The sequence below is a fragment of the Brienomyrus brachyistius genome, chromosome 12 (assembly GCF_023856365.1).
Source record: "Brienomyrus brachyistius isolate T26 chromosome 12, BBRACH_0.4, whole genome shotgun sequence".
NCBI classification, from domain to species: domain Eukaryota; kingdom Metazoa; phylum Chordata; class Actinopteri; order Osteoglossiformes; family Mormyridae; genus Brienomyrus; species Brienomyrus brachyistius.
Genome location: NC_064544.1, coordinates 13,368,658 through 13,395,367, shown reverse-complemented (window position 1 = coordinate 13,395,367; position 26,710 = coordinate 13,368,658). Strand labels below are relative to the sequence as shown.

Genomic DNA, 26,710 nt, shown 5'->3' with positions numbered 1-26,710 from the left:
TACTAATTATAGGTTGGGTGTTACTTTGGGATACGTTGGCTACAGCAGAATCTGTGACTAGTGTTTTTGTGATATGGGGTAGTGTGACTGCAGTGTTTATTGTTGTTGCTGTTTCTGAGCTACTCTTAGGTGGTGTGATTGCAGTTGAGTTTATAATTACAGTTCTTGTTGTAGGGTCGGGTAGGGTGACTCCATTACTATTTTTAGCAATGTTTTCTGTGGTAATACTGGACAAGGTGAATGCAGTGATGTTCTTAATTATAGGTTGGGTGTTACTTTGGGATACGTTGGCTATAGCAGAATCTGTGACTGGTGTTTTTGTGATATGGGGTAGTGTGACTGCAGTATTTATTGTTATTGCTGTTTCGGAGCTACTCTTAGGTGGTGTGATTGCAGTTGAGTTTATAATTACAGTTCTTGTTGTAGGGTCGGGTAGGGTGACTCCAGTAATGTTTTTCAGGATTTTACTTGTGGTTTTGTTGGACTGGGTGAATGCAGTCATTTTTTTAACCATAGTTCTTGTTGTTGGGTTGGAACGGGTGACTCCAGTAATCTTTTTCAGGATTTTCCTTGTGGCATTGTTGGACTGGGTGAATGCAGTAACTTTTTTAACCATAGTTCTTGTTCTTGGGTTGAGTAGGGTGACTCCAGTAATGTTTTTCAGGATTTTACTTGTGGTTTTGTTGGACTGGGTGAATGCAGTAAAATTTTTAACCATAGTTGTCGTGCTAATTTTGGGTACGGTGACTGCAGTAGTATTCGTGACTGTTGTTTCTGTGATATTGTGTGGTAGTATGACTATAGTAGGGTTTGTAATTGTTGTTTCAGAGCTGGTCTTGGGTGGTGTGATTGTAGATGAACTCGTAACTATAGTTTTTGTGCTAGGGTCAGGTAGGGTAACTCCATTACTATTTTTAACAATGTTATTTGTGGCAATACTGGACAAGGTGAATGCAGTGATGTTACTAATTATAGGTTGGGTGTTACTTTGGGATACGTTGGCTACAGCAGAATCTGTGACTGGTGTTTTTGTGATATGGGGTAGTGTGACTGCAGTGTTTATTGTTGTTGCTGTTTCGGAGCTACTCTTAGGTGGTGTGATTGCAGTTGAGTTTATAATTACAGTTCTTGTTGTAGGGTCGGGTAGGGTGACTCCAGTAATGTTTTTCAGGATTTTACTTGTGATATTGTTGGACTGGGTGAATATAGTAAAATTTTTAACCATAGTTGTCGTGCTAATTTTGGGTAAGGTAAATGCAGTAGTATTCGTGACTGCTGTTTCTGTGATATTGTGTGGTAGTATGACTAGAGTAGCGTTTGTAATTGTTGTTTCATAGCTGGTCTTGTGTGGTGTGATTGTAGATGAACTCAAAACTATAGTTTTTGTGCTCGGGTTAAGTAGGGTGACTCCATTACTATTTTTAGCAGTGTTTTTTGTGGTAATACTGGACAAGGTGAATGCAGTGATGTTCTTAATTATAGGCTGGGTGATACTTTGGGATACGGTGGGTACGGCAGAATCTGTGACTAGTGTCTTTGTGATGTGGGGTAGTATGACTGCAGTATTTATTGTTGTTGCTGTTTCGGAGCTAATCTTAGGTGGTGTGATTGTAGTTGAGTTTATAATTATGGTTCTTGTTGTAGGGTCGGGTAGGGTGACTCCAGTAATGTTTTTCAGGATTTTACTTGTGGTATTGTTGGATTGGGTGAATGCAGTAATTTTTTTAACCATAGTTCTTGTTGTTGGGTTGGAACGGGTGACTCCAGTAATGTTTTTCAGGATTTTACTTGTGGCATTGTTGGACTGGGTGAATGCAGTAACTTTTTTAACCATAGTTCTTGTTGTTGGGTTGGGTAGGGTGACTCCAGTAATGTTTTTCAAGATTTTACTTGTGGTATTGTTGGACTGGGTAAATGCAGTAAAATTTTTAACCATAGTTGTCGTGCTAATTTTGGGTACGATGACTGCAGTAGTATTCGTGACTGTGGTTTCTGTGATATTGTGTGGTAGTATGACTATAGTAGGGTTTGTAATTGTTGTTTCAGAGCTGGTCTTGGGTGGTGTGATTGTAGATGAACTCGTAACTATAGTTTTTGTGCTAAGGTCAGGTAGGGTAACTCCATTACTATTTTTAACAATGTTATTTGTGGCAATACTGGACAAGGTGAATGCAGTGATGTTACTAATTATAGGTTGGGTGTTACTTTGGGATACGTTGGCTACAGCAGAATCTGTGACTGGTGTTTTTGTGATATGGGGTAGTGTGACTGCAGTGTTTATTGTTGTTGCTGTTTTGGAGCTACTCTTAGGTGGTGTGATTGCAGTTGAGTTTATAATTACAGTTCTTGTTGTAGGGTTGGGTAGGGTGACTCCAGTAATGTTTTTCAGGATTTTACTTGTGATATTGTTGGACTGGGTGAATGTAGTAAAATTTTTAACCATTGTTGTCATGCTAATTTTGGGTACGGTGACTGCAGTAGTATTCATGACTGCTGTTTCTGTGATATTGTGTGGTAGTATGACCAGAGTAGCATTTGTAATTGTTGTTTCAGAGCTGGTCTTGGGTGGTGTGATTGTAGATGAACTCGTAACTGTAGTTTTTATGCTCAGGTTAAGTAGGGTGACTCCATTACTATTTTGAACATTGTTATTTGTGGCAATACTGGACAAGGTGAATGCAGTGATGTTACTAATTATAGGTTGGGTGTTACTTTGGGATACGTTGGCTACAGCAGAATCTGTGACTGGTGTTTTTGTGATATGGGGTAGTGTGACTGCAGTGTTTATTGTTGTTGCTGTTTTGGAGCTACTCTTAGGTGGTGTGATTTCAGTTGAGTTTATAATTACAGTTCTTGTTGTAGGGTTGGGTAGGGTGACTCCAGTAATGTTTTTCAGGATTTTACTTGTGATATTGTTGGACTGAGTGAATGAAGTAAAATTTTTAACCATTGTTGTCGTGCTAATTTTGGGTACGGTGACTGCAGTAGTATTCGTGACTGTTGTTTCTGTGATATTGTGTGGTAGTATGACTATAGTATGGTTTGTAGTTGTTGTTTCAGAGCTGGTCTTAGGTGGTGTGATTGCAGTTGAGTTTATAATTACAGTTCTTGTTGTAGGGTTGGGTAGGGTGACTCCATTACTATTTTTAGCAATGTTTTCTGTGATAATACTGGACGAGGTGAATGCAGTGATGTTCTTAATTATAGGTTGGGTGTTACTTTGGGATACGTTGGCTATAGCAGAATCTGTGACTGGTGTTTTTGTGATATGGGGTAGTGTGACTGCAGTATTTATTGTTATTGCTGTTTCGGAGCTACTCTTAGGTGGTGTGATTGCAGTTGAGTTTATAATTACAGTTCTTGTTGTAGGGTCGGGTAGGGTGACTCCAGTAATGTTTTTCAGGATTTTACTTGTGATATTGTTGGACTGGGTGAATATAGTAAAATTTTTAACCATAGTTGTCGTGCTAATTTTGGGTAAGGTAAATGCAGTAGTATTCGTGACTGCTGTTTCTGTGATATTGTGTGGTAGTATGACTAGAGTAGCGTTTTTAATTGTTGTTTCATAGCTGGTCTTGTGTGGTGTGATTGTAGATGAACTCAAAACTATAGTTTTTGTGCTCGGGTTAAGTAGGGTGACTCCATTACTATTTTTAGCAGTGTTTTTTGTGGTAATACTGGACAAGGTGAATGCAGTGATGTTCTTAATTATAGGCTGGGTGATACTTTGGGATACGGTGGGTACGGCAGAATCTGTGACTAGTGTCTTTGTGATGTGGGGTAGTATGACTGCAGTATTTATTGTTGTTGCTGTTTCGGAGCTAATCTTAGGTGGTGTGATTGTAGTTGAGTTTACAATTATGGTTCTTGTTGTAGGGTCGGGTAGGGTGACTCCAGTAATGTTTTTCAGGATTTTACTTGTGGTATTGTTGGATTGGGTGAATGCAGTAATTTTTTTAACCATAGTTCTTGTTGTTGGGTTGTAACGGGTGACTCCAGTAATCTTTTTCAGGATTTTCCTTGTGGCATTGTTGGACTGGGTGAATGCAGTAACTTTTTTAACCATAGTTCTTGTTGTTGGGTTGGGTAGGGTGACTCCAGTAATGTTTTTCAGGATTTTACTTGTGGTTTTGTTGGACTGGGTGAATGCAGTAAAATTTTTAACCATAGTTGTCGTGCTAATTTTGGGTACGGTGACTGCAGTAGTATTCGTGACTGTTGTTTCTGTGATATTGTGTGGTAGTATGACTATAGTAGGGTTTGTAATTGTTGTTTCAGAGCTGGTCTTGGGTGGTGTGATTGTAGATGAACTCGTAACTATAGTTTTTGTGCTAGGGTCAGGTAGGGTAACTCCATTACTATTTTTAACAATGTTATTTGTGGCAATACTGGACAAGGTGAATGCAGTGATGTTACTAATTATAGGTTGGGTGTTACTTTGGGATATGTTGGCTACAGCAGAATCTGTGACTGGTGTTTTTGTGATATGGGGTAGTGTGACTGCAGTGTTTATTGTTGTTGCTGTTTCGGAGCTACTCTTAGGTGGTGTGATTGCAGTTGAGTTTATAATTACAGTTCTTGTTGTAGGGTCGGGTAGGGTGACTCCAGTAATGTTTTTCAGGATTTTGCTTGTGATATTGTTGGACTGGGTGAATATAGTGAAATTTTTAACCACAGTTGTCGTGCTAATTTTGGGTAAGGTAAATGCAGTAGTATTCGTGACTGCTGTTTCTGTGGTATTGTGTGATAGTATGACTAGAGTAGCATTTGTAATTGTTGTTTCAGAGCTGGTCTTGTGTGGTGTGATTGTAGATGAACTCAAAACTATAGTTTTTGTGCTCGGGTTAAGTACGCTGACTCCATTACTATTTTTAGCAGTGTTTTTTGTGGTAATACTGGACAAGGTGAATGCAGTGATGTTCTTAATCATAGGTTGGGTGTTACTTTGGGATATGTTGGCTACAGCAGAATCTGTGACTGGTGTTTCTGTGATGTGGGGTAGTGTGCCTGCAGTATTTATTGTTATTGCTGTTTCTGAGGTGGTCTTAGGTGGTGTGATTGTAGTTGAGTTTATAATTACAGTTCTTGTTGTAGGGTTGGGTAGGGTGACTCCATTACTATTTTTAGCAATGTTTTCTGTGATAATACTGGACGAGGTGAATGCAGTGATGTTCTTAATTATAGGTTGGGTGTTACTTTGGGATACGTTGGCTATAGCAGAATCTGTGACTGGTGTTTCTGTGATGTGGGGTAGTGTGCCTGCAGTATTTATTGTTATTGCTGTTTCTGAGGTGGTCTTAGGTGGTGTGATTGTAGTTGAGTTTATAATTATGGTTCTTGTTGTAGGGTCGGGTAGGGTGACTCCAGTAATGTTTTTCAGGATTTTACTTGTGATATTGTTGGACTGGGTGAATATAGTAAAATTTTTAACCATAGTTGTCGTGCTAATTTTGGGTAAGGTAAATGCAGTAGTATTCGTGACTGCTGTTTCTGTGATATTGTGTGGTAGTATGACTAGAGTAGCATTTGTAATTGTTGTTTCAGAGCTGGTCTTGGGTGGTGTGATTGCAGATGAACTCCTAACTGTAGTTTTTGTGCTCAGGTTAAGTAGGGTGACTCCATTACTATTTTTAACAATGTTATTTGTGGTAATACTGGACAAGGTGAATGCAGTGATGTTCTTAATTATAGGTTGGGTGTTACTTTGGGATACGGTGGCTACGGCAGAATCTGTGACTAGTGTCTTTGTGATATGGGGTAGTGTGACTGCAGTATTTATTGTTGTTGCTGTTTCGGAGCTACTCTTAGGTGGTGTGATTGCAGTTGAGTTTATAATTACAGTTCTTGTTGTAGGGTCGGGTAGGGTGACTCCAGTAATGTTTTTCAGGATTTTACTTGTGGTATTGTTGGATTGGGTGAATGCAGTAATTTTTTTAACCATAGTTCTTGTTGTTGGGTTGTAACGGGTGACTCCAGTAATCTTTTTCAGGATTTTCCTTGTGGCATTGTTGGACTGGGTGAATGCAGTAACTTTTTTAACCATAGTTCTTGTTGTTGGGTTGGGTAGGGTGACTCCAGTAATGTTTTTCAGGATTTTACTTGTGGTTTTGTTGGACTGGGTGAATGCAGTAAAATTTTTAACCATAGTTGTCGTGCTAATTTTGGGTACGGTGACTGCAGTAGTATTCGTGACTGTTGTTTCTGTGATATTGTGTGGTAGTATGACCAGAGTAGCATTTGTAATTGTTGTTTCAGAGCTGGTCTTGGGTGGTGTGATTGTAGATGAACTCGTAACTATAGTTTTTGTGCTAGGGTCAGGTAGGGTAACTCCATTACTATTTTTAACAATGTTATTTGTGGCAATACTGGACAAGGTGAATGCAGTGATGTTACTAATTATAGGTTGGGTGTTACTTTGGGATACGTTGGCTACAGCAGAATCTGTGACTGGTGTTTTTGTGATATGGGGTAGTGTGACTGCAGTGTTTATTGTTGTTGCTGTTTTGGAGCTACTCTTAGGTGGTGTGATTGCAGTTGAGTTTATAATTACAGTTCTTGTTGTAGGGTTGGGTAGGGTGACTCCAGTAATGTTTTTCAGGATTTTACTTGTGATATTGTTGGACTGGGTGAATGTAGTAAAATTTTTAACCATTGTTGTCATGCTAATTTTGGGTACGGTGACTGCAGTAGTATTCATGACTGCTGTTTCTGTGATATTGTGTGGTAGTATGACCAGAGTAGCATTTGTAATTGTTGTTTCAGAGCTGGTCTTGGGTGGTGTGATTGTAGATGAACTCGTAACTGTAGTTTTTATGCTCAGGTTAAGTAGGGTGACTCCATTACTATTTTGAACATTGTTATTTGTGGCAATACTGGACAAGGTGAATGCAGTGATGTTACTAATTATAGGTTGGGTGTTACTTTGGGATACGTTGGCTACAGCAGAATCTGTGACTGGTGTTTTTGTGATATGGGGTAGTGTGACTGCAGTGTTTATTGTTGTTGCTGTTTTGGAGCTACTCTTAGGTGGTGTGATTTCAGTTGAGTTTATAATTACAGTTCTTGTTGTAGGGTTGGGTAGGGTGACTCCAGTAATGTTTTTCAGGATTTTACTTGTGATATTGTTGGACTGAGTGAATGAAGTAAAATTTTTAACCATTGTTGTCGTGCTAATTTTGGGTACGGTGACTGCAGTAGTATTCGTGACTGTTGTTTCTGTGATATTGTGTGGTAGTATGACTATAGTAGGGTTTGTAGTTGTTGTTTCAGAGCTGGTCTTGGGTGGTGTGATTGTAGATGAACTCGTAACTATAGTTTTTGTGCTAGGGTCAGGTAGGGTAACTCCATTACTATTTTTAACAATGTTATTTGTGGCAATACTGGACAAGGTGAATGCAGTGATGTTACTAATTATAGGTTGGGTGTTACTTTGGGATACGTTGGCTACAGCAGAATCTGTGACTGGTGTTTTTGTGATATGGGGTAGTGTGACTGCAGTGTTTATTGTTGTTGCTGTTTCAGAGCTACTCTTAGGTGGTGTGATTGCAGTTGAGTTTATAATTACAGTTCTTGTTGTAGGGTTGGGTAGGGTGACTCCATTACTATTTTTAGCAATGTTTTCTGTGATAATACTGGACGAGGTGAATGCAGTGATGTTCTTAATTATAGGTTGGGTGTTACTTTGGGATACGTTGGCTATAGCAGAATCTGTGACTGGTGTTTTTGTGATATGGGGTAGTGTGACTGCAGTATTTATTGTTATTGCTGTTTCGGAGCTACTCTTAGGTGGTGTGATTGCAGTTGAGTTTATAATTACAGTTCTTGTTGTAGGGTCGGGTAGGGTGACTCCAGTAATGTTTTTCAGGATTTTACTTGTGATATTGTTGGACTGGGTGAATATAGTAAAATTTTTAACCATAGTTGTCGTGCTAATTTTGGGTAAGGTAAATGCAGTAGTATTCGTGACTGCTGTTTCTGTGATATTGTGTGGTAGTATGACTAGAGTAGCATTTGTAATTGTTGTTTCAGAGCTGGTCTTGTGTGGTGTGATTGTAGATGAACGCAAAACTATAGTTTTTGTGCTCGAGTTAAGTAGGGTGACTCCATTACTATTTTTAGCAGTGTTTTTTGTGGTAATACTGGACAAGGTGAATGCAGTGATGTTCTTAATTATAGGCTGGGTGATACTTTGGGATACGGTGGCTACGGCAGAATCTGTGACTAGTGTCTTTGTGATATGGGGTAGTGTGACTGCAGTATTTATTGTTGTTGCTGTTTCGGAGCTACTCTTAGGTGGTGTGATTGCAGTTGAGTTTATAATTACGGTTCTTGTTGTAGGGTCGGGTTTGGTGACTCCAGTAATGTTTTTCAGGATTTTACTTGTGGTATTGTTGGATTGGGTGAATGCAGTAATTTTTTTAACCATAGTTCTTGTTGTTGGGTTGTAACGGGTGACTCCAGTAATCTTTTTCAGGATTTTCCTTGTGGCATTGTTGGACTGGGTGAATGCAGTAACTTTTTTAACCATAGTTCTTGTTGTTGGGTTGGGTAGGGTGACTCCAGTAATGTTTTTCAGGATTTTACTTGTGGTTTTGTTGGACTGGGTGAATGCAGTAAAATTTTTAACCATAGTTGTCGTGCTAATTTTGGGTACGGTGACTGCAGTAGTATTCGTGACTGTTGTTTCTGTGATATTGTGTGGTAGTATGACTATAGTAGGGTTTGTAATTGTTGTTTCAGAGCTGGTCTTGGGTGGTGTGATTGTAGATGAACTCGTAACTATAGTTTTTGTGCTAGGGTCAGGTAGGGTAACTCCATTACTATTTTTAACAATGTTATTTGTGGCAATACTGGACAAGGTGAATGCAGTGATGTTACTAATTATAGGTTGGGTGTTACTTTGGGATATGTTGGCTACAGCAGAATCTGTGACTGGTGTTTTTGTGATATGGGGTAGTGTGACTGCAGTGTTTATTGTTGTTGCTGTTTCGGAGCTACTCTTAGGTGGTGTGATTGCAGTTGAGTTTATAATTACAGTTCTTGTTGTAGGGTCGGGTAGGGTGACTCCAGTAATGTTTTTCAGGATTTTGCTTGTGATATTGTTGGACTGGGTGAATATAGTGAAATTTTTAACCACAGTTGTCGTGCTAATTTTGGGTAAGGTAAATGCAGTAGTATTCGTGACTGCTGTTTCTGTGGTATTGTGTGATAGTATGACTAGAGTAGCATTTGTAATTGTTGTTTCAGAGCTGGTCTTGTGTGGTGTGATTGTAGATGAACTCAAAACTATAGTTTTTGTGCTCGGGTTAAGTACGCTGACTCCATTACTATTTTTAGCAGTGTTTTTTGTGGTAATACTGGACAAGGTGAATGCAGTGATGTTCTTAATCATAGGTTGGGTGTTACTTTGGGATATGTTGGCTACAGCAGAATCTGTGACTGGTGTTTCTGTGATGTGGGGTAGTGTGCCTGCAGTATTTATTGTTATTGCTGTTTCTGAGGTGGTCTTAGGTGGTGTGATTGTAGTTGAGTTTATAATTACAGTTCTTGTTGTAGGGTTGGGTAGGGTGACTCCATTACTATTTTTAGCAATGTTTTCTGTGATAATACTGGACGAGGTGAATGCAGTGATGTTCTTAATTATAGGTTGGGTGTTACTTTGGGATACGTTGGCTATAGCAGAATCTGTGACTGGTGTTTCTGTGATGTGGGGTAGTGTGCCTGCAGTATTTATTGTTATTGCTGTTTCTGAGGTGGTCTTAGGTGGTGTGATTGTAGTTGAGTTTATAATTATGGTTCTTGTTGTAGGGTCGGGTAGGGTGACTCCAGTAATGTTTTTCAGGATTTTACTTGTGATATTGTTGGACTGGGTGAATATAGTAAAATTTTTAACCATAGTTGTCGTGCTAATTTTGGGTAAGGTAAATGCAGTAGTATTCGTGACTGCTGTTTCTGTGATATTGTGTGGTAGTATGACTAGAGTAGCATTTGTAATTGTTGTTTCAGAGCTGGTCTTGGGTGGTGTGATTGCAGATGAACTCCTAACTGTAGTTTTTGTGCTCAGGTTAAGTAGGGTGACTCCATTACTATTTTTAACAATGTTATTTGTGGTAATACTGGACAAGGTGAATGCAGTGATGTTCTTAATTATAGGTTGGGTGTTACTTTGGGATACGGTGGCTACGGCAGAATCTGTGACTAGTGTCTTTGTGATATGGGGTAGTGTGACTGCAGTATTTATTGTTGTTGCTGTTTCGGAGCTACTCTTAGGTGGTGTGATTGCAGTTGAGTTTATAATTACAGTTCTTGTTGTAGGGTCGGGTAGGGTGACTCCAGTAATGTTTTTCAGGATTTTACTTGTGGTATTGTTGGATTGGGTGAATGCAGTAATTTTTTTAACCATAGTTCTTGTTGTTGGGTTGTAACGGGTGACTCCAGTAATCTTTTTCAGGATTTTCCTTGTGGCATTGTTGGACTGGGTGAATGCAGTAACTTTTTTAACCATAGTTCTTGTTGTTGGGTTGGGTAGGGTGACTCCAGTAATGTTTTTCAGGATTTTACTTGTGGTTTTGTTGGACTGGGTGAATGCAGTAAAATTTTTAACCATAGTTGTCGTGCTAATTTTGGGTACGGTGACTGCAGTAGTATTCGTGACTGTTGTTTCTGTGATATTGTGTGGTAGTATGACCAGAGTAGCATTTGTAATTGTTGTTTCAGAGCTGGTCTTGGGTGGTGTGATTGTAGATGAACTCGTAACTATAGTTTTTGTGCTAGGGTCAGGTAGGGTAACTCCATTACTATTTTTAACAATGTTATTTGTGGCAATACTGGACAAGGTGAATGCAGTGATGTTACTAATTATAGGTTGGATGTTACTTTGGGATACGTTGGCTACAGCAGAATCTGTGACTGGTGTTTTTGTGATATGGGGTAGTGTGACTGCAGTGTTTATTGTTGTTGCTGTTTCGGAGCTACTCTTAGGTGGTGTGATTGCAGTTGAGTTTATAATTACAGTTCTTGTTGTAGGGTCGGGTAGGGTGACTCCAGTAATGTTTTTCAGGATTTTGCTTGTGATATTGTTGGACTGGGTGAATATAGTGAAATTTTTAACCACAGTTGTCGTGCTAATTTTGGGTAAGGTAAATGCAGTAGTATTCGTGACTGCTGTTTCTGTGGTATTGTGTGATAGTATGACTAGAGTAGCATTTGTAATTGTTGTTTCAGAGCTGGCCTTGTGTGGTGTGATTGTAGATGAACTCAAAACTATAGTTTTTGTGCTTGGGTTAAGTACGCTGACTCCATTACTATTTTTAGCAGTGTTTTTTGTGGTAATACTGGACAAGGTGAATGCAGTGATGTTCTTAATCATAGGTTGGGTGTTACTTTGGGATATGTTGGCTACAGCAGAATCTGTGACTGGTGTTTCTGTGATGTGGGGTAGTGTGCCTGTAGTATTTATTGTTATTGCTGTTTCTGAGGTGGTCTTAGGTGGTGTGATTGTAGTTGAGTTCATAATTATGGTTCTTGTTGTAGGGTCGGGTAGGGTGACTCCAGTAATGTTTTTCAGGATTTTACTTGTGATATTGTTGGACTGGGTGAATGCAGTAAAATTTTTTACCATAGTTGTCGTACTAATTTTGGGTAAGGTGAATGCAGTAGTATTCATGACTGCTGTTTCTGTGATATTGTGTGGTAGTATGACTAGAGTAGCATTTGTAATTGTTGTTTCAGAGCTGGTCTTGGGTGGTGTGATTGCAGATGAACTCCTAACTGTAGTTTTTGTGCTCAGGTTAAGTAGGGTGACTCCATTACTATTTTTAACAATGTTATTTGTGGTAATACTGGACAAGGTGAATGCAGTGATGTTCTTAATTATAGGTTGGGTGTTACTTTGGGATATGTTGGCTACAGTAGAATCTGGGACTGGTGTTTTTGTGATGTGGGGTAGTGTGACTGCAGTATTTATTGTTGTTGCTTTTTTGGAGCCACTCTTAGGTGGTGTGATTGTAGTTGAGTTTATAATTGCAGTTCTTGTTGTAGGGTCAGGTAGGGTGATTCCAGTAATGTTCTTCATGATATTACTTTTGGTATTGTTGAACGAGGTGAATGCAGTAATGTTTTTAGGTTGTGTGGTACTTTTGGGTAAAAAGACTAGAGCAGTATTTGTGACTGGTGTTTTTGTGATATTGTGGGGTAGTGTAACTACAGTTGTTTTTGCAAATGTTGTCTCTGTGTCGGCCTTGGGTAATGTGATTGCAGTTGAGCTCATTAGTACTGTTCTTGTGGTAGAGCTGGGTAGAGTGACACCGGTAATATTTTTGGCCATATTATTTGTGTCATTATTGGACTGGGTAAATATAGTTATGTTTTTAACCATAGGTTGGGTGATACTTTTGGGTAAAGAGACTGCAACGATATTTGTGACTGGTATGTTTGTGATGATGTGGGGTAGTTTGACTGCAGTATTGCTTGTAATTCTTGTGTCTGTGGTGGTCTTGGGTGGTGTGATTGCAGTTGAGTTTATAACTATATTTTTTGAGGTAGGGTTGGGTAGGGTGACTCCAGTAATGTTCTTCACTATATTATTTGTGGTATTGTTGGACAGGGTGAATGCAGTAATGTTTTTAACCACTGGTTGGGTGCTAGTTTTGGGTACAGAGACTTCAGCAGTATTTGTGACTATTGTTTTTGTCATGCTATTGGGTAGTGTGATTACTGTAGTGTTTGTAATAGTTTTTTCTATGCTGGTCTTTGGTGCTGTGATTTTCATGGAATACATGACTGTCGGGTTGGGTGGATTAACTGCAGAAATATTTTTAACTGTTGTTTCTGTTATGTTGTTGTAGCGGGTGAATGAAGTTATGCCTGGATTCATAGTTTCTGTGTTATTGTTGAATACGGTGAACACAGAAATATTTTTAATTAGCATTCCTGTGTTAGTTTTGGGTGAGGAGACTGAAGCAATATTTCTAGATCCTGTTTCTGTTATAATGTTGGGTTCTATAATTGGTTTATTTTTTGTGATATATGGTGCTGGCAGAGTAATTGCGGTAACATTTCTAGTTTCTGTGACAGAATTGGGTAGGAAAACTGCACTAAAATTTGCAAGCATTGTTTCAGTAGATTTGTTGTTAACCTTGGCAACAGTATTATCTGTAACCAAAGCTTTTGTGTTTGGGAAGAATAGTGTGACTGAGGTAATATTTTTAGTGATACTTTCTGTGGTAGTGTCAGTTACTCCAGTTATATCTGTAACCACAGTGTCTGTGACAGTATTAGATAGAGTGATTGCAGTAACATTGGCAACCATAGTTTCTGTGAAATTGTCAGGAAGAGTGACTGCAGTAATATCTTTAAAAGTACTTTCTGTGATATCATCAGGTAGAGTAACTATAGTAATATCTGTTTCCATAGTTTTCGTGATCATGTTGGGTACAGAGACAGTACTATTCATATAAGTGGTTTCTGTGATAGTGTTGGTTAGGGAAACTGCAGTAATATCTGTAAAAGTAGTTTCTGAGATGTCATCAGGTAGAGTGACTGGTGTGATATCTGTAACCATAGTTTCTGTGATTTCAGGTACAGTGACTGGGGTAATATCTGTAACCGTAATTTTTGTGATATCGTGTAGAGTGTCTGGGTTAATATTGGTAAAACTAGTTTCTGTGATAGTGTTGGTTAGAGTGACTGCAGTAATATCTGTAAAAATGGTTTCTGTGATATCATCAGATAAAGTGAATGGGGTAATATCCGTGTCCATAGTTTCTCTGATCGTGTTGTGTAAAGAGACAGTAATATCATTATTAGTAGTTTCTGTGATGTCAACAGGTAGAGGGACTGGGGTAATATCTGTAAGCTCAGTTTCTATGGTATCATGAGGTACAGTGTCTGCGGTAATATCCGTAATGATAGTTTCTCTGCTATTGTCGGAGAGGGTAACTGCAGTAATGTCTGTAAAAGTAGTTTCTGTGATAGTGCTGGGTATGGTGGCTGCAGTAAAAATGGTTTCTGTGATATCATCAGATAAAGTGAATGGGGTAGTATCTGTAACCACAGTGTCTGTCATATCATCAGGTAGAGTCTGGGGGGTAACATCTGTAATTTTTGTGATACTGTTGGGTAGAGTGACTGTAGTAATATCTATAATAGTAGTTCCTGTGATATCATCAGGTAGAGTGACTGGGGTAATATCTGTAGCTGCAGTTTCTGTGATATCATCAGGTAGAGTGACTGGGGTTATATCTGTAGCTGCAGTTTCTGTGATATCATCAGGTAGAGTCACTGGGGTAATATCTGTAGCTACAGTTTCTGGGATATCATCAGGTAGAGTGACTGGGGTAATATCTGTAACTGCAGTTTCTGTGATATCATAAGGTAGAGTCACTGGGGTAATATCTGTAGCTACAGTTTCTGGGATATCATCAGGTAGAGTGACTGGGGTCATATCTGTAGCTGCAGTTTCTGGGATATCATCAGGTAGAGTGACTGGGGTAATATCTGTAGCTACAGTTTCTGGGATATCATCAGGTAGAGTAATTGGGGTCATATCTGTAGCTGCAGTTTCTGTGATATCAGGTAGAGTGACTGGGATAATATCTGTAGCTACAGTTTCTGGGATATCATCAGGTAGAGTGATTGGGGTCATATCTGTAGCTGCAGTTTCTGGGATATCATCTGGTAGAGTGACTGGGGTAATATCTGTAGCTACAGTTTCTGTGATATCATCAGGTAGAGTGATTGGGGTCATATCTGTAGCTACAGTTTCTGGGATATCATCAGGTAGAGTCACTGGGGTAATATCTGTAGCTACAGTTTCTGGGATATCATCAGGTAGAGTGACTGGGGTAATATCTGTAGCTGCAGTTTCTGTGATATCATCAGGTAGAGTCATTGGGGTCATATCTGTAGCTACAGTTTCTGGGATATCATCAGGTAGGGTGACTGGGGTAATATCTGTAGCTGCAGTTTCTGTGATATCATCAGGTAGAGTCACTGGGGTAATATCTGTAACTGCAGTTTCTGGGATATCATCAGGTAGAGTGACTGGGGTAATATCTGTAGCTGCAGTTTCTGTGATATCATCAGGTAGAGTCACTGAGGTAATATCTGTAGCTACAGTTTCTGGGATATCATCAGGTAGAGTGACTGGGGTAATATCTGTAACTGCAGTTTCTGGGATATCATCAGGTAGTGTGACTGGGGTAATATCTGTAGCTGCAGTTTCTGGGATATCATCAGGTAGAGTGACTGGGGTAATATCTGTAGCTGCAGTTCCTGTAATATCACCAGGTAGAGTGACTGGGGTAATATCTGTAGCTACAGTTTCTGTGATATCATCAGGTAGAGTGACTGGGGTAATATCTGTAGCTGCAGTTCCTGTAATATCACCAGGTAGAGTGACTGGGGTAATATCTGTAGCTACAGTTTCTGTGATATCATCAGGTAGAGTGACTGGGGTAATATCTGTAGCTGCAGTTTCTGGGATATCGTCAGGCAGAGTGACTGGGGTAATATCTGTATCTGTAGTTTCTGTGATATCATTGGATAGAATGACTGGAGTAACATCTGTAACCGTAGCTTCTGTGATATCAAATAGAGTGACTGGCATAATATCTGTAACTGCAGTTTCTGTGATATCATCAGGTAGAATGACTGGGGTAATGTCTGTAGCCGCAGTTTCTGTAATATCATCAGGTAGAGTGTCTCCAGTAATATCTCTAAAAGTACTTTCTGTGACAAAATTGGGTAGGGTGACTGCAGTAATATCTGTAACCACAGTTTCTGTGATATCGTCAGGCAGAGTGACTGGGGTCATATCTGTAACCATAGTGTCTGCGATATCGTCAGGCAGAGTGACTGGGGTAATATCTGTAATCATAGTTTCTGTTATATTGTCGTGGAGAGTGACTGTAGTAAAAGTAGCTTCTGTGATATCATTAGGTATAGTGACTGGAGTTTTATCTGTGATCATGTTGGGTACAGAGACAGTAATACTTGTATAAGTAGTTTTTGTGATAGTGTTGGTTAGGGTGACTCCATTAATATCTGTAAAAATAGTTTCTTTGATATCGTCAGGCAGAGTGACTGGAGTCATATCTGTAGCCGTAGTGACTGCAGTAATATCTGTATAAGTAGTTTTTGTGATGTCATCAGGTAGAGTGACTTGGGTAATATCTATAACCACAGTTTCTGTGACATCGTTAGGTAGAGTGACTGGGATAATATCTCTAAAAGTAGTTTCTGTGACACTATTGGGTAGGGAGACTGCTGTAGTATCTGTTACCATATTTTCTGTGACAGTTTTGTGTAGGTTGACTTCAGTAATATCTGTAATCTTAGTTCCTGTGATGTCACCAGGTAGTGTTACTGCAGGATTTTTTTCCCCCATATTTTCTTTGACATTTTCGGATGGACTGGCTGCACTGATATTTGTAGCTGTAGTTTTTGCAGTTGATGTATTTCTGTATGTTTTATGGTCAGCAGAAACTTCATAAGCCCTTTCTGGGTCAGTGTTTTCAGAATCTTGTGTTTCTTTGACAAATTGAGTTATTGACATTGTGACAGTTTCTCTTTTGCCAGATTGGTGTAAATTATTATTCAACTCAAGTCCTTTTGTGGCTGTATTATAACTTGTTGTTTCTTTGGGTCTGGTTTCAGTTTGGTTAAAATCAGTTGTATACATGTTTATGTCTGTTGTGATATTATAAACTGTGACTTCTAAGGTATTAATAGTAGTTTGTGTCAATAAGTCATATGTTGAGTTGTTTAGTTGTTGGGCTACAGTAAAATGTTTTGAGATAGCATCCAAAAGAGACCCTGAAATGAACAACACAGCAAACTAATTATTAAATTGTACAAACCCTGTTTACAATCCATACAAATATTGGTTATAGTATGTACACCGATCAACCATTATATTAAAACCAATGACAGGTGAATTGAATAACATTTATTATTTCATTATATATTACGCAAGTGAACAGCCAGTTCATGAACTTGATGTGTTGGATGCAGGACAAATGGGCAACCATAAGGACCTGGGCCTGGTTTATCTAAACCTTCTTAATACTTCATTGTTAGTAAGTTCTACCTTAAATTGTCTTTTAACGATCCAACGTTTTTCATGAAACATTCATAGTTAAGTGTATCTTTCGTAAGATATTCTTTCATAAGGTTAGGCTGAGCCTTTCTTAGCTATCTCTTATCGCCGTTGCCAGCTCATACTGCTCATTTAAAATAACATCGTTAAGGGTACAGTTTCAAAACCTAACCTAAAAACTAAAAAATAACCGATCCGTATCATAAAAAGATTTTGTCTGGTACATAACTACAGTCATCATTAGGATTCATTCTTGTGCTCTGAATGCGCAGTGACTTGGCTCACTGCCGTGTCAAATTTACCCGTTGCAGCCTCTGGTGAAGTAGATTTGCCACAGAAGTAAGAGTCATCTATTACTAATCAAATCATTTGAGTGTTTGACCTCTAACCCACTGTATTCCCTCAAGTCTAACTGGTCAGTTAATGGCATCAGACACTTCCAGTGCATACATGTCATTTCCTCAGTACGACACACAGACAAAAAATACGCATGTGACTCACCCAAAAGAATTCCTAGAACTGGCAGTGTTAGAAGCCTCATTTTTTCCTCACAAGCTGGTCATCTTTAAAAATAAAACGAATTAGTTATTGCCTTTAATAGAATTGTTTCCGTATTCATTTTTCCTTTGAGTAACTGAATATGTGTATATACTGCATTTTACATATCAGGGTTATGGCACTAATACCCAGACTGTTCCTGACTTTCGACTTGATTCCATTCCAATCGATAGGAAATGAACGTTTGTAGGATAAGTGAGAATGGGAGTGAGAATGAGACTAGAAGATGTGTGTGAGGCTGGGATGATCACACTGCCAACAGTACAGCTCTTCCCTAAGGCAATAAAAAAAAAAGCTTTTTTATATGTGTGAGTTGTAAGTTGCATAGGTTGTCAGAGACAGTGTAGTACAGTGGAAAACATCTTCTCAGCAAACACATAAATGAACAAAAGCATTAACCATCTCATGGCTTTAGAATAACATTTCATATGTGCCAAAATAAAATAAATAGAAATTAAGAGAATAAGCATTTATAAGATACGGAAGTCTGTAGGGGACATGCATAAACTTTGTTTTTTCTTTCCGTTATCTTGAGATCAGGACTTGTTTTTCTTGTGATCTCGACATAAGCCACGTAATTTTCCCGTGATCTCGAGGTTTAGTGTTATCCTCACGGACGAATGCATCAGATTTTACTTTGATCGTGGACTGTCCCAATCAGAATCATAATCATATAATTATTAATATTAACTTTATTAATCTGGAGGAAAAGTAAAAGTGTATGTTGCACAGTAAAGTAAAAGTATATTGCACCAATATCATAAGTGGTTATATTGCACTTGTTTGTAAAACCAAGTTACACTTAAAACTGTGGGAAATATTGAGGTATATTGCACCGAATCATGGATACGAGGAAATAACACTCTCGGTGCTAGAAAATTGTCATATTAGTGTTCGTCATTTGAGAAGGAGGATCAGAAATTTGCTGTTATACCGTCTGAGAAATTATAGTGAGCCTGAACGAATATTCAGTTTCCTTACCAACCAACTGGAGAGTCCGAGACATCTCCATGGTTACCGGGTGATGTTTGAAAGATGTCAGCTTAAAAATTTTTTAAAAAAATGTCATAATCTCGAGATAACGAAAAGAAAAAAAAAGTTTATGCATGTCTTCTACAGACTTCTAATAATAAGAAGTTCAAATTATGTGTATGTTTTAATATATTGTAAGCATTATTCCAAGTCCATTTTACTAATAGGATCTCTCATTACTAATATGAAAACGTATTTTACGCTAAATTTGCTAAAATAAAATCATTATTCAAATCATCCATCAGAGCTCTCATTAATCCCCTGAATATGATCTTGATGTGGTCAGAATCAAAAATAGTATTAACTTACCTATAGCCACGGAAGCTGAACTCTAAATATCTTGGAAGCAGGCTGATTGTCATGAGCTCTCTTTGCATGTGTTTCTACTGTAATCAGTGCTGTGTATAGTTGAGATGTTGCCTGCGTGTCACTAGCCGCAAGCCGCATTCGTTCTGTTTTGCTTCCCGTGGTTCCATCCTGTTGGATCCTGTGTATACTTTGTGTTGTTTCACACCCACTCTCACTGAACTCCTATCTCCTTCCAGCTTTCCTTGCTCTCCTGTGGCCCTCGCTGGATTATCGCTTTCATGGTACCTATGGTTTAAAGTGAATCACGTGCTTCACCAATCCTCCAGTTTGGTTCTGAAATCTACTCATTGACAGTCCTTATATGTCTGTGTCTCTCCTTCCTCCTGCAGCTTATTGAGGCCACTATCTGACTTAGAGGTGCTGGTGTGTTTGTTTGGATTGTAGATGCAGGTACACATGCATCACTCTGTTACAGCTCTACATGCAGAGGTCACTATCCGAGTGTCATAAAAACACTCTACTGATTATGCTCTTCTATTACTACTGTTATTAGAGGGGTTTAACCAGATATTCATGTCCATATAATATCTTGAATGGTCACATAAAATTTTCCCCCATTTCTCTTCTAAATCACTATTCCATGATTATTATTTAAAATATACTCGGTAACAAAAAAAAGTTAAGCACCCAGATGGAGTGGTAGAAATGAAATGAATCTGAGTGTGGTGAAAGGTCATGTGACATTATTTAAATGATTATAATATCAGATCAAACGGACAACAGAGTTGGCAGTATGGGCACGCTGCTGGACCCCCCCTCCCCCAGGCCTGGGCACATTTGGTGATATGGTGCCGAAGGGAGTCGTACAGTCATTGTATCCTCTGTGGCAAGTCGGCTCACAGCTGTTGTAACTGGCCCTCGAGATCCTGCAGATTGGCACTGGGTCTGAGTTCATTCCACACATGTTTGATTGGGAAAAGATCAGGGGACCTGGCTGGCCACTGGAGGACCTCAACATGACGCAGGCAGTCCATGTGTGCTTGGGCGTTGTCTTGTTGAAAGACAAGTCCCCCGAATCACTACCAGACCTGAAGTCATATCCTACGGCTCTCCACACCATGACGTCATACCCTACGGCTCCCCACACCATGATGTCATACCCTACGGCTCCCCACACCATGATGTCATACCCTACAGCTCCCCACACCATGATGTCATACCCTACGGCTCCCCACACCATGACGTCATACCCTACGGCTCCCCACACCATGATGTCATACCCTACAGCTCCCCACACCATGATGTCATACCCTATGTCTCCCCACACCATGATGTCATTCCCTATGGCTCCCCACACCATGATGTCATTCCCTATGGCTCCCCACACCATGACGTCATACCCTACGGCTCCCCACACCATGATGTGATACCCTACAGCTCCCCACACCATGATGTCATACCCTATGGCTCCCCACACCATGATGTCATACCCTACGGTTCCCCACACCATGATGTCATGCCCTATGGCTCCCCACACTATGATGTCATACCCTACGGTTCCCCACACCATGATGTCATACCCTACGGCTCCCCACACCATGATGTCATACCTTACGGCTCCCCACACCATTATGTCATACCCTATGACTCCCCACACCATTATGCCAGGAGTAACGCTGGTGAGTCTCTCCGGCACATTGACACCTCTGCACTGCCGTTTGCGCACACGATGGTCATCTGTGTTAATGCAGAACTGCAGATGTCATGGGGTTCTGTAATGCTTTGTGCACCATACGACAATCCTCCCTTGGTGTGGTCTGTCTTGGGCAACTGGAACCTTCACGATATGTGGGTGCCCTCACATGCCCATTTGTTTCAACACTAGGCGACTGACATCCGCATGCCCAAAATGCCTGACATAGTAATGCTGTCTAATGCTGTCTAGTCTGGTGACTAGACCTGCCAGCACCTTGCAAATCAAATCATCTACATACCCATTGCTGGTCTGCACATGTACCAAATTACAGCCCAATCGGACCATTACTTCAGGGTGCTTAACATTCTTTTTATCACTGAGTGTATTCAGTTGCTTATCAGACTAAAATGAACTGAGAATCTTAGATTTATGCATTTATCATGCTGAAATGTACAAGTGCAGTTTTCTGTTTGTTTTCATAGATTTTTGCCCATACAAGGAGTAACCCATTTAATATTATTTTTACAGTATTAGAAATACATACATTTTCACAAAAGTAAAGAGAAGTCAGGTCAACTCTTTATTGTCAATTCTGCCATATGTACAGAATAGAATAGAATAGAATAGAATATCCAGTGCCAGGTGAAAGATAGAAACTAATTTTGCAAATTAGAATTTCAACTTTAAGTTTTTTGCCACACTTTTTTTCATCAGCACATTTTACATCTTTATCTGCATATTTCAAATGCAAGATTGTAATTAACCAAGATATTTATAGCATCATGTTCTCATAATGAGAACAAATGTTTGAACCTGCTTCAATGTTGAGTAATTGTGACCATAATAAACACCAATTGGTCTTAGCTAAATACATTTAAAATTAAAATCTAATTGCGTTTTGCCCACAGCTTTACCCAGGGTTGTAGCACAAAGGTTCACAACATATAATCATTATAAAAGTAAACTTGTGGTAAATGAGTAGGCATGACAAACTGTCACTCCTGTGCTTGCCTTATTTAACATGTTTTCCTCAATCTTTAGGCATAATGAATCACTGTTTATTTAAAAGACAGAATACTCTGCTTCACAAAACGTTGCACATCGGTATAAAATTTAAGAACAGTGAGATGAAATATATAGAAACCTTCTGATCAGTCAGTGAACTATGACGAACAAAAATGTGTAAATATGCAGTATTGCTGTATGTATGTACACATACAACCTCATTTTCAAAACATTTGGGATGCTGTGTAAAATGTAAATAAAAAAATGCATCTGTCCATCTATTTTCTGAAACCTATTCAGGGTCACAAGAAAAAGACATTGAATGATTTGCAAATCATATAACCCCACATTTTACTGAAATTAGAACATATCAAATGCTGAAACTGAGAAATTTTATTGTTTTATGACAAATTCATGCTCTACGCATTTGATGCCAGCAACACGTTTCAGAAAAGTTGCAACAAAAATTGGAAAAGTTCTGTAATACTAAAGCAAAACCCCTGGTTGAATATCTCACAACTAAATAGGTTAACTGGCAACAGGTCAGTAAGATGATTGGGTTTAAAAAGAGCCTGCGAGCAGTGAAGATGGGGAGAGGGTCGCCACTCTGTGAAAGACTGCGAGGATAAATAGTGCAACGATTTAAGAGTAATGTTCCTTAATGTATTATTGCAAAGAATTTGGGAATTTCATCGTCTACGGTACATATCATTAAGATTCACAAAATCTGGAGGATTCTCTGTACCCAGAGGACAAGGCCAGTGGCAACAACATTCAATGATCCATGTGTATTCTTGAGCAACTTCTTAATCAGATGTTTGTTTCTTAGAAGTGTCACCAGACATGTGATACACTTCCGTGTGAAACCATCAGATAATTCCATCTTTGTTACACTTGTATTTTCGAAATACGGCTGCTGGTTGATTAAACGTCTTCTTCAGATCAGTTTCCCCTCCTATGTTTGTTCCCCAAAAAATATCTAAATGACAAAATAATCCATCTTTTTCTTTTCTTCTTTGAGTTGGTAGACATTCCAGTGCAGCTTACAGTAATCTTTAATTGCAGTTTTCTAGCTGCTATTACAACACTCAGCTAGTTTGGTACAGGTCCAGCTAGCCCTTTAGCTGTGACTATACTAACATAGCAGCATAATCCTGGTTGGATAATAGACACAGACACAATACCCCTAATGTCCCAAAATGTTTAAAAAGAGGCTTTATAAAATGTCTCCTAAATTTATGGGAACACAAAACAGAGCTCATCTAATTCATGACATGGATCAAAGATCTCACTGACGATCAAAGCCACTGACAGAAATATCTAAGTATAACCATGGAAGATAAAAAAATCACTACTGCTGTTACTAATCGACCTGCCCTTGTCCCATACTGAAATACTTGGTGAAATTCTTGAAAAGCTTTCTATAGTTGAGACTTTATAAGGTAACTTTTATTTAATATGCAGAAAGGACGGTGGTGACACACACATCAAAGAAAAACAAGTTTCAAGACTGAAGAGAGTCAAGAATCAAAGCACTTTATTGTCATTGTGCAACACAACAAACTTACTTTTATGACAACCCCAAGGTGCATTAATACATACAACATGAAGCTAAAAAAATGTCAAAGTATTTGTCAAGCTTCCCTAAAAAGATTATTGATATTATGATTGGCTGCTTCTGTGAAAAGCATTTCACCTATCAGAAAGCTTATTAACTATGACTGATTAATACTTCGAGAGGTACATCAATGATGATTGGTTACTATCTCAAAAGGTACATTACTTATACCTAATTGCCTTGGTTACCCCCTTAATTAGCCCATCCCATAACTGTGACCTTAACCCCACTTCTGCCTGTCTGCCTTAGCTTAGCACACCCTGCACTGCCTGACCACCTTACGCTTCCTCGCTAATGGGTTGTCACAAATCCAACCACTATCCAATCTATCCATAGTGAAATATAATTGCTACTACTGTTATCTTAAGCTTATATGTCCCTTATGCATACAGAATGTTGTGCATTAACAACAATAGAATCAATAGAACAGCTTCCTCTTTTGCAACAAGCATCTTCCAGGTAACTCTGGCTCTTCTGGTCACTTCCGTGCCCTTCCTAACCTCAGCCATTTATTCATGGTGTATCCACAGCTTTCCTGTTGATTCCATATATTAGCCTACTTGTCCTCCTGGCAACCCAGCCATTTGCGGCTAAGCGACATGAGTACATGTCACAGAATAAGCTCACACATTTTGCATGCTTAGCAAATGGCACGTCACATAGTTATCTTCATGTCAAATGCCTTAGACATTGACAGCAATCCCATAATGCCTCTCTCCCATCCTAATCCATCAGCTCGCCTTCCATATAACATTAAATCAAGCCGACACAAATCCTAAACATTTGAGTTTCCCCCATTTCATACAGAGTAAATTGAGAAATAATACTAAGGATAATTGCCATAGATGCAGTTAAACCTTAACAACACCAGAATCTTGCCCAGATTCCTTCTTAAAAGAAGACAAATGTTAATATGGACACAGGAAATTGTCTGTTCATTGCTGGTGTAAGAGGTAAATGCTATGTATTTCATTTCAAAGTGGCTTAAAACCGACGCTTTTTTAAATGTACTTCGAATTGCAATACAAAGGCTGCCCCTTGTCAAATGATATAAAGTGTCACTGCAATGAGAAACATAACCTATGAGGATTATAATGCCAAGCAGCAATAAATGAAACAATTGTTTAAAACTAGTGGTGTGACAAAGGGGAACTTTGATCATATTGCTGACATCAAGGTCAAGGGATTTTTTCTTCTGAGAAAATTCCCTGTATTTCGATGCCAGAAACTGAATGGTCCATGCATGACAGCAGTGATATGTGCAGATAGAGTACAGTCATCCGATAAGAGACGGTGATCAACAGAACATTTCATGTAATACCTTGTTTAATATTTCAGCCCGACCCTTGTGGAAAATGCCAGTATCACAAGGAGAAACCTACATGATGCATCTGGCTCTATTTTTGGATCTCTGTGGCCAAACCCACTGATGTGAATGTAACCATAAATAGTAATACCTGTGGCTTAGCATCCTGTCAAGAATTTAAAGAATTTTTTGGCTACGTATCTTTGTAAATGACTTGCACGTCATAGATAAATACCAATTGCAGTCTGAGATTAAATGAATTGTGCACATAAATTACAACAGTACTATTACATTTTGTGGGGCAAATGCAAGGATTATTTAAAATATGTATTGCAATTTGGTGAATCCTGCTCTGCGTCTAAGGAGTTGCATGTTATCCTTATGTTCATGTGCATTTTCTCGAGGTACTCCAGTCTCCGGCAGTCACAAAGCATGCACGATTAGGGGAATTAGTGTCTCTAATTCACCCACAACTTTAGGCTAATGCCTGTATTACAACTGTTAGGTTACTGCAGTGTTTCCCAACCTGGTCCTCGTGGACCCACAGACAATCCATGATTTTGCTGGGAGGGAGGTAAAATGTGGACTGTCTGGCAGGGAGCTCAGAGGTAGCAAAAACATAGACTGGCTGTGGGTCCCCAAGGATTAAATTAGGAAACACTGGGTTACTGTTATCTGAATACATCAGTTATGGTAGTTAATACATGTAGGAATGGGTTTTTATTTTTTATTTTTTTGCCAAACAACATCCTGATCTTCAGAAGAAATGGAAAAAATGAATGTGAGTGAGTAGCAATGACAGGGGTACAGTCTGGTGAATATGTAACAAGGGGGTTATGCAACGTAGGCCTATCCAATCTGGATTTGAGGCATACCTCAGCTAAAAATGTTACATTCATCCAAAATCTTGCTTTACCATGTTTTTAACCAGTAATTTCCCGCAAATGTTAATACACCTCTTTGTAGAAACCAGCCAGAGTGGTTTCACAACAGGTGATAGGAATGCTAGAAGAATGAGGAACAAATAAAACCTTGTCTTACATCAAATTGAATGGGGGTAAACCACAGTATTTATAGTCCACAAAATAAACAACAGCAGTGATAGATCTATTAATTCTCTCTTAAACGATCACAAAAGTTTTTTACAGTTAATGATTTTTGCATTGTTGAAAAAGCATATTTCACATATGGTTTATAAACACTCCTCGGGTAGGCTATCATTACATAAAAAACCCCAGAAAAACAGAAAAAATAATTTGTCTTTGCAGATATGTAGACATTGATGACACAAGCCCTCAGTTTTAGAAGTGAAAATAATCCGGAAGTAAGTTACGGGAATCTCCCGCATGTTGACAGCCGCTCCCTGATGCAAATCATGTTATACATATTTTTATTTCATGTATTTTTTTAAGGCGAGAGCTCTATTATTTTTAGAGAAGGAGAGCGAGAATCAAAGAACCGCTATCAACCACAGATGCCCATAAACATCAGGGTGACTCCCGGCACAGGTGGGACGTCTGTAAAGTGAAATGTTTAAATGACCCTCCCCAATCATACAATAAGATGTGAAATGTGAAAACTAAAGAATTCCGACGTACCTGTATTTATACTTGTGTATATGAAATAAATTTTTAAAAATAATAAATAGTTGCGAGGGCTTAGCTTTGGATTCCACATTGGGGGTTGGACATCCCCACCCATTCATCATGACAATATGATTATTTGAGGGGATTGTATTGGCCGGTTCTGATTATTGGGGGGGGGGGGGGGGCACAAACCACCATAATTTACGCTCATAAATAGTTGACATGTTAGTCTCATGACATTACTGGCAAACCATGCATCAATAGCAACTGTTGTCACAGGACTCCGAAAGTTCAAATTCCTTTGTCTCATTCCGTACTACTTACGGGTGCCACGATCACGATCAGACAACAATTCAGAGCCTGAGCTCAGACTTCTTTCAGCGCTCCGCGAAGCGCGTCATGGTGGGAGCGGTCATGTGCAGACAGATAAGCCTACCTGCGCAGCGCGATCGCCAGATACGTGCGTTACATTAAGCTTTCATTCGTGCAGTTCCTGATCACT

At 39.1% G+C, this 26,710-nt stretch overlaps 1 protein-coding gene across 1 annotated transcript; it reads right to left on the bottom strand.

Moving 5' to 3' along the window:
* Nucleotides 1-4,274: 4,274 nt before the first annotated feature.
* LOC125705220 (mucin-2-like) lies at nucleotides 4,275-10,205 on the bottom strand. Its single transcript, XM_048971663.1, has 3 exons — nucleotides 9,763-10,205; nucleotides 5,723-9,510; nucleotides 4,275-4,331 (listed from the first exon to the last, which is right to left on the bottom strand). The coding sequence occupies exons 1-3, from the start codon at nucleotides 9,893-9,895 to the stop codon at nucleotides 4,275-4,277; spliced, it is 3,978 nt and encodes a 1,325-aa protein (XP_048827620.1). The 5' UTR covers nucleotides 9,896-10,205.
* Nucleotides 10,206-26,710: the final 16,505 nt, after the last annotated feature.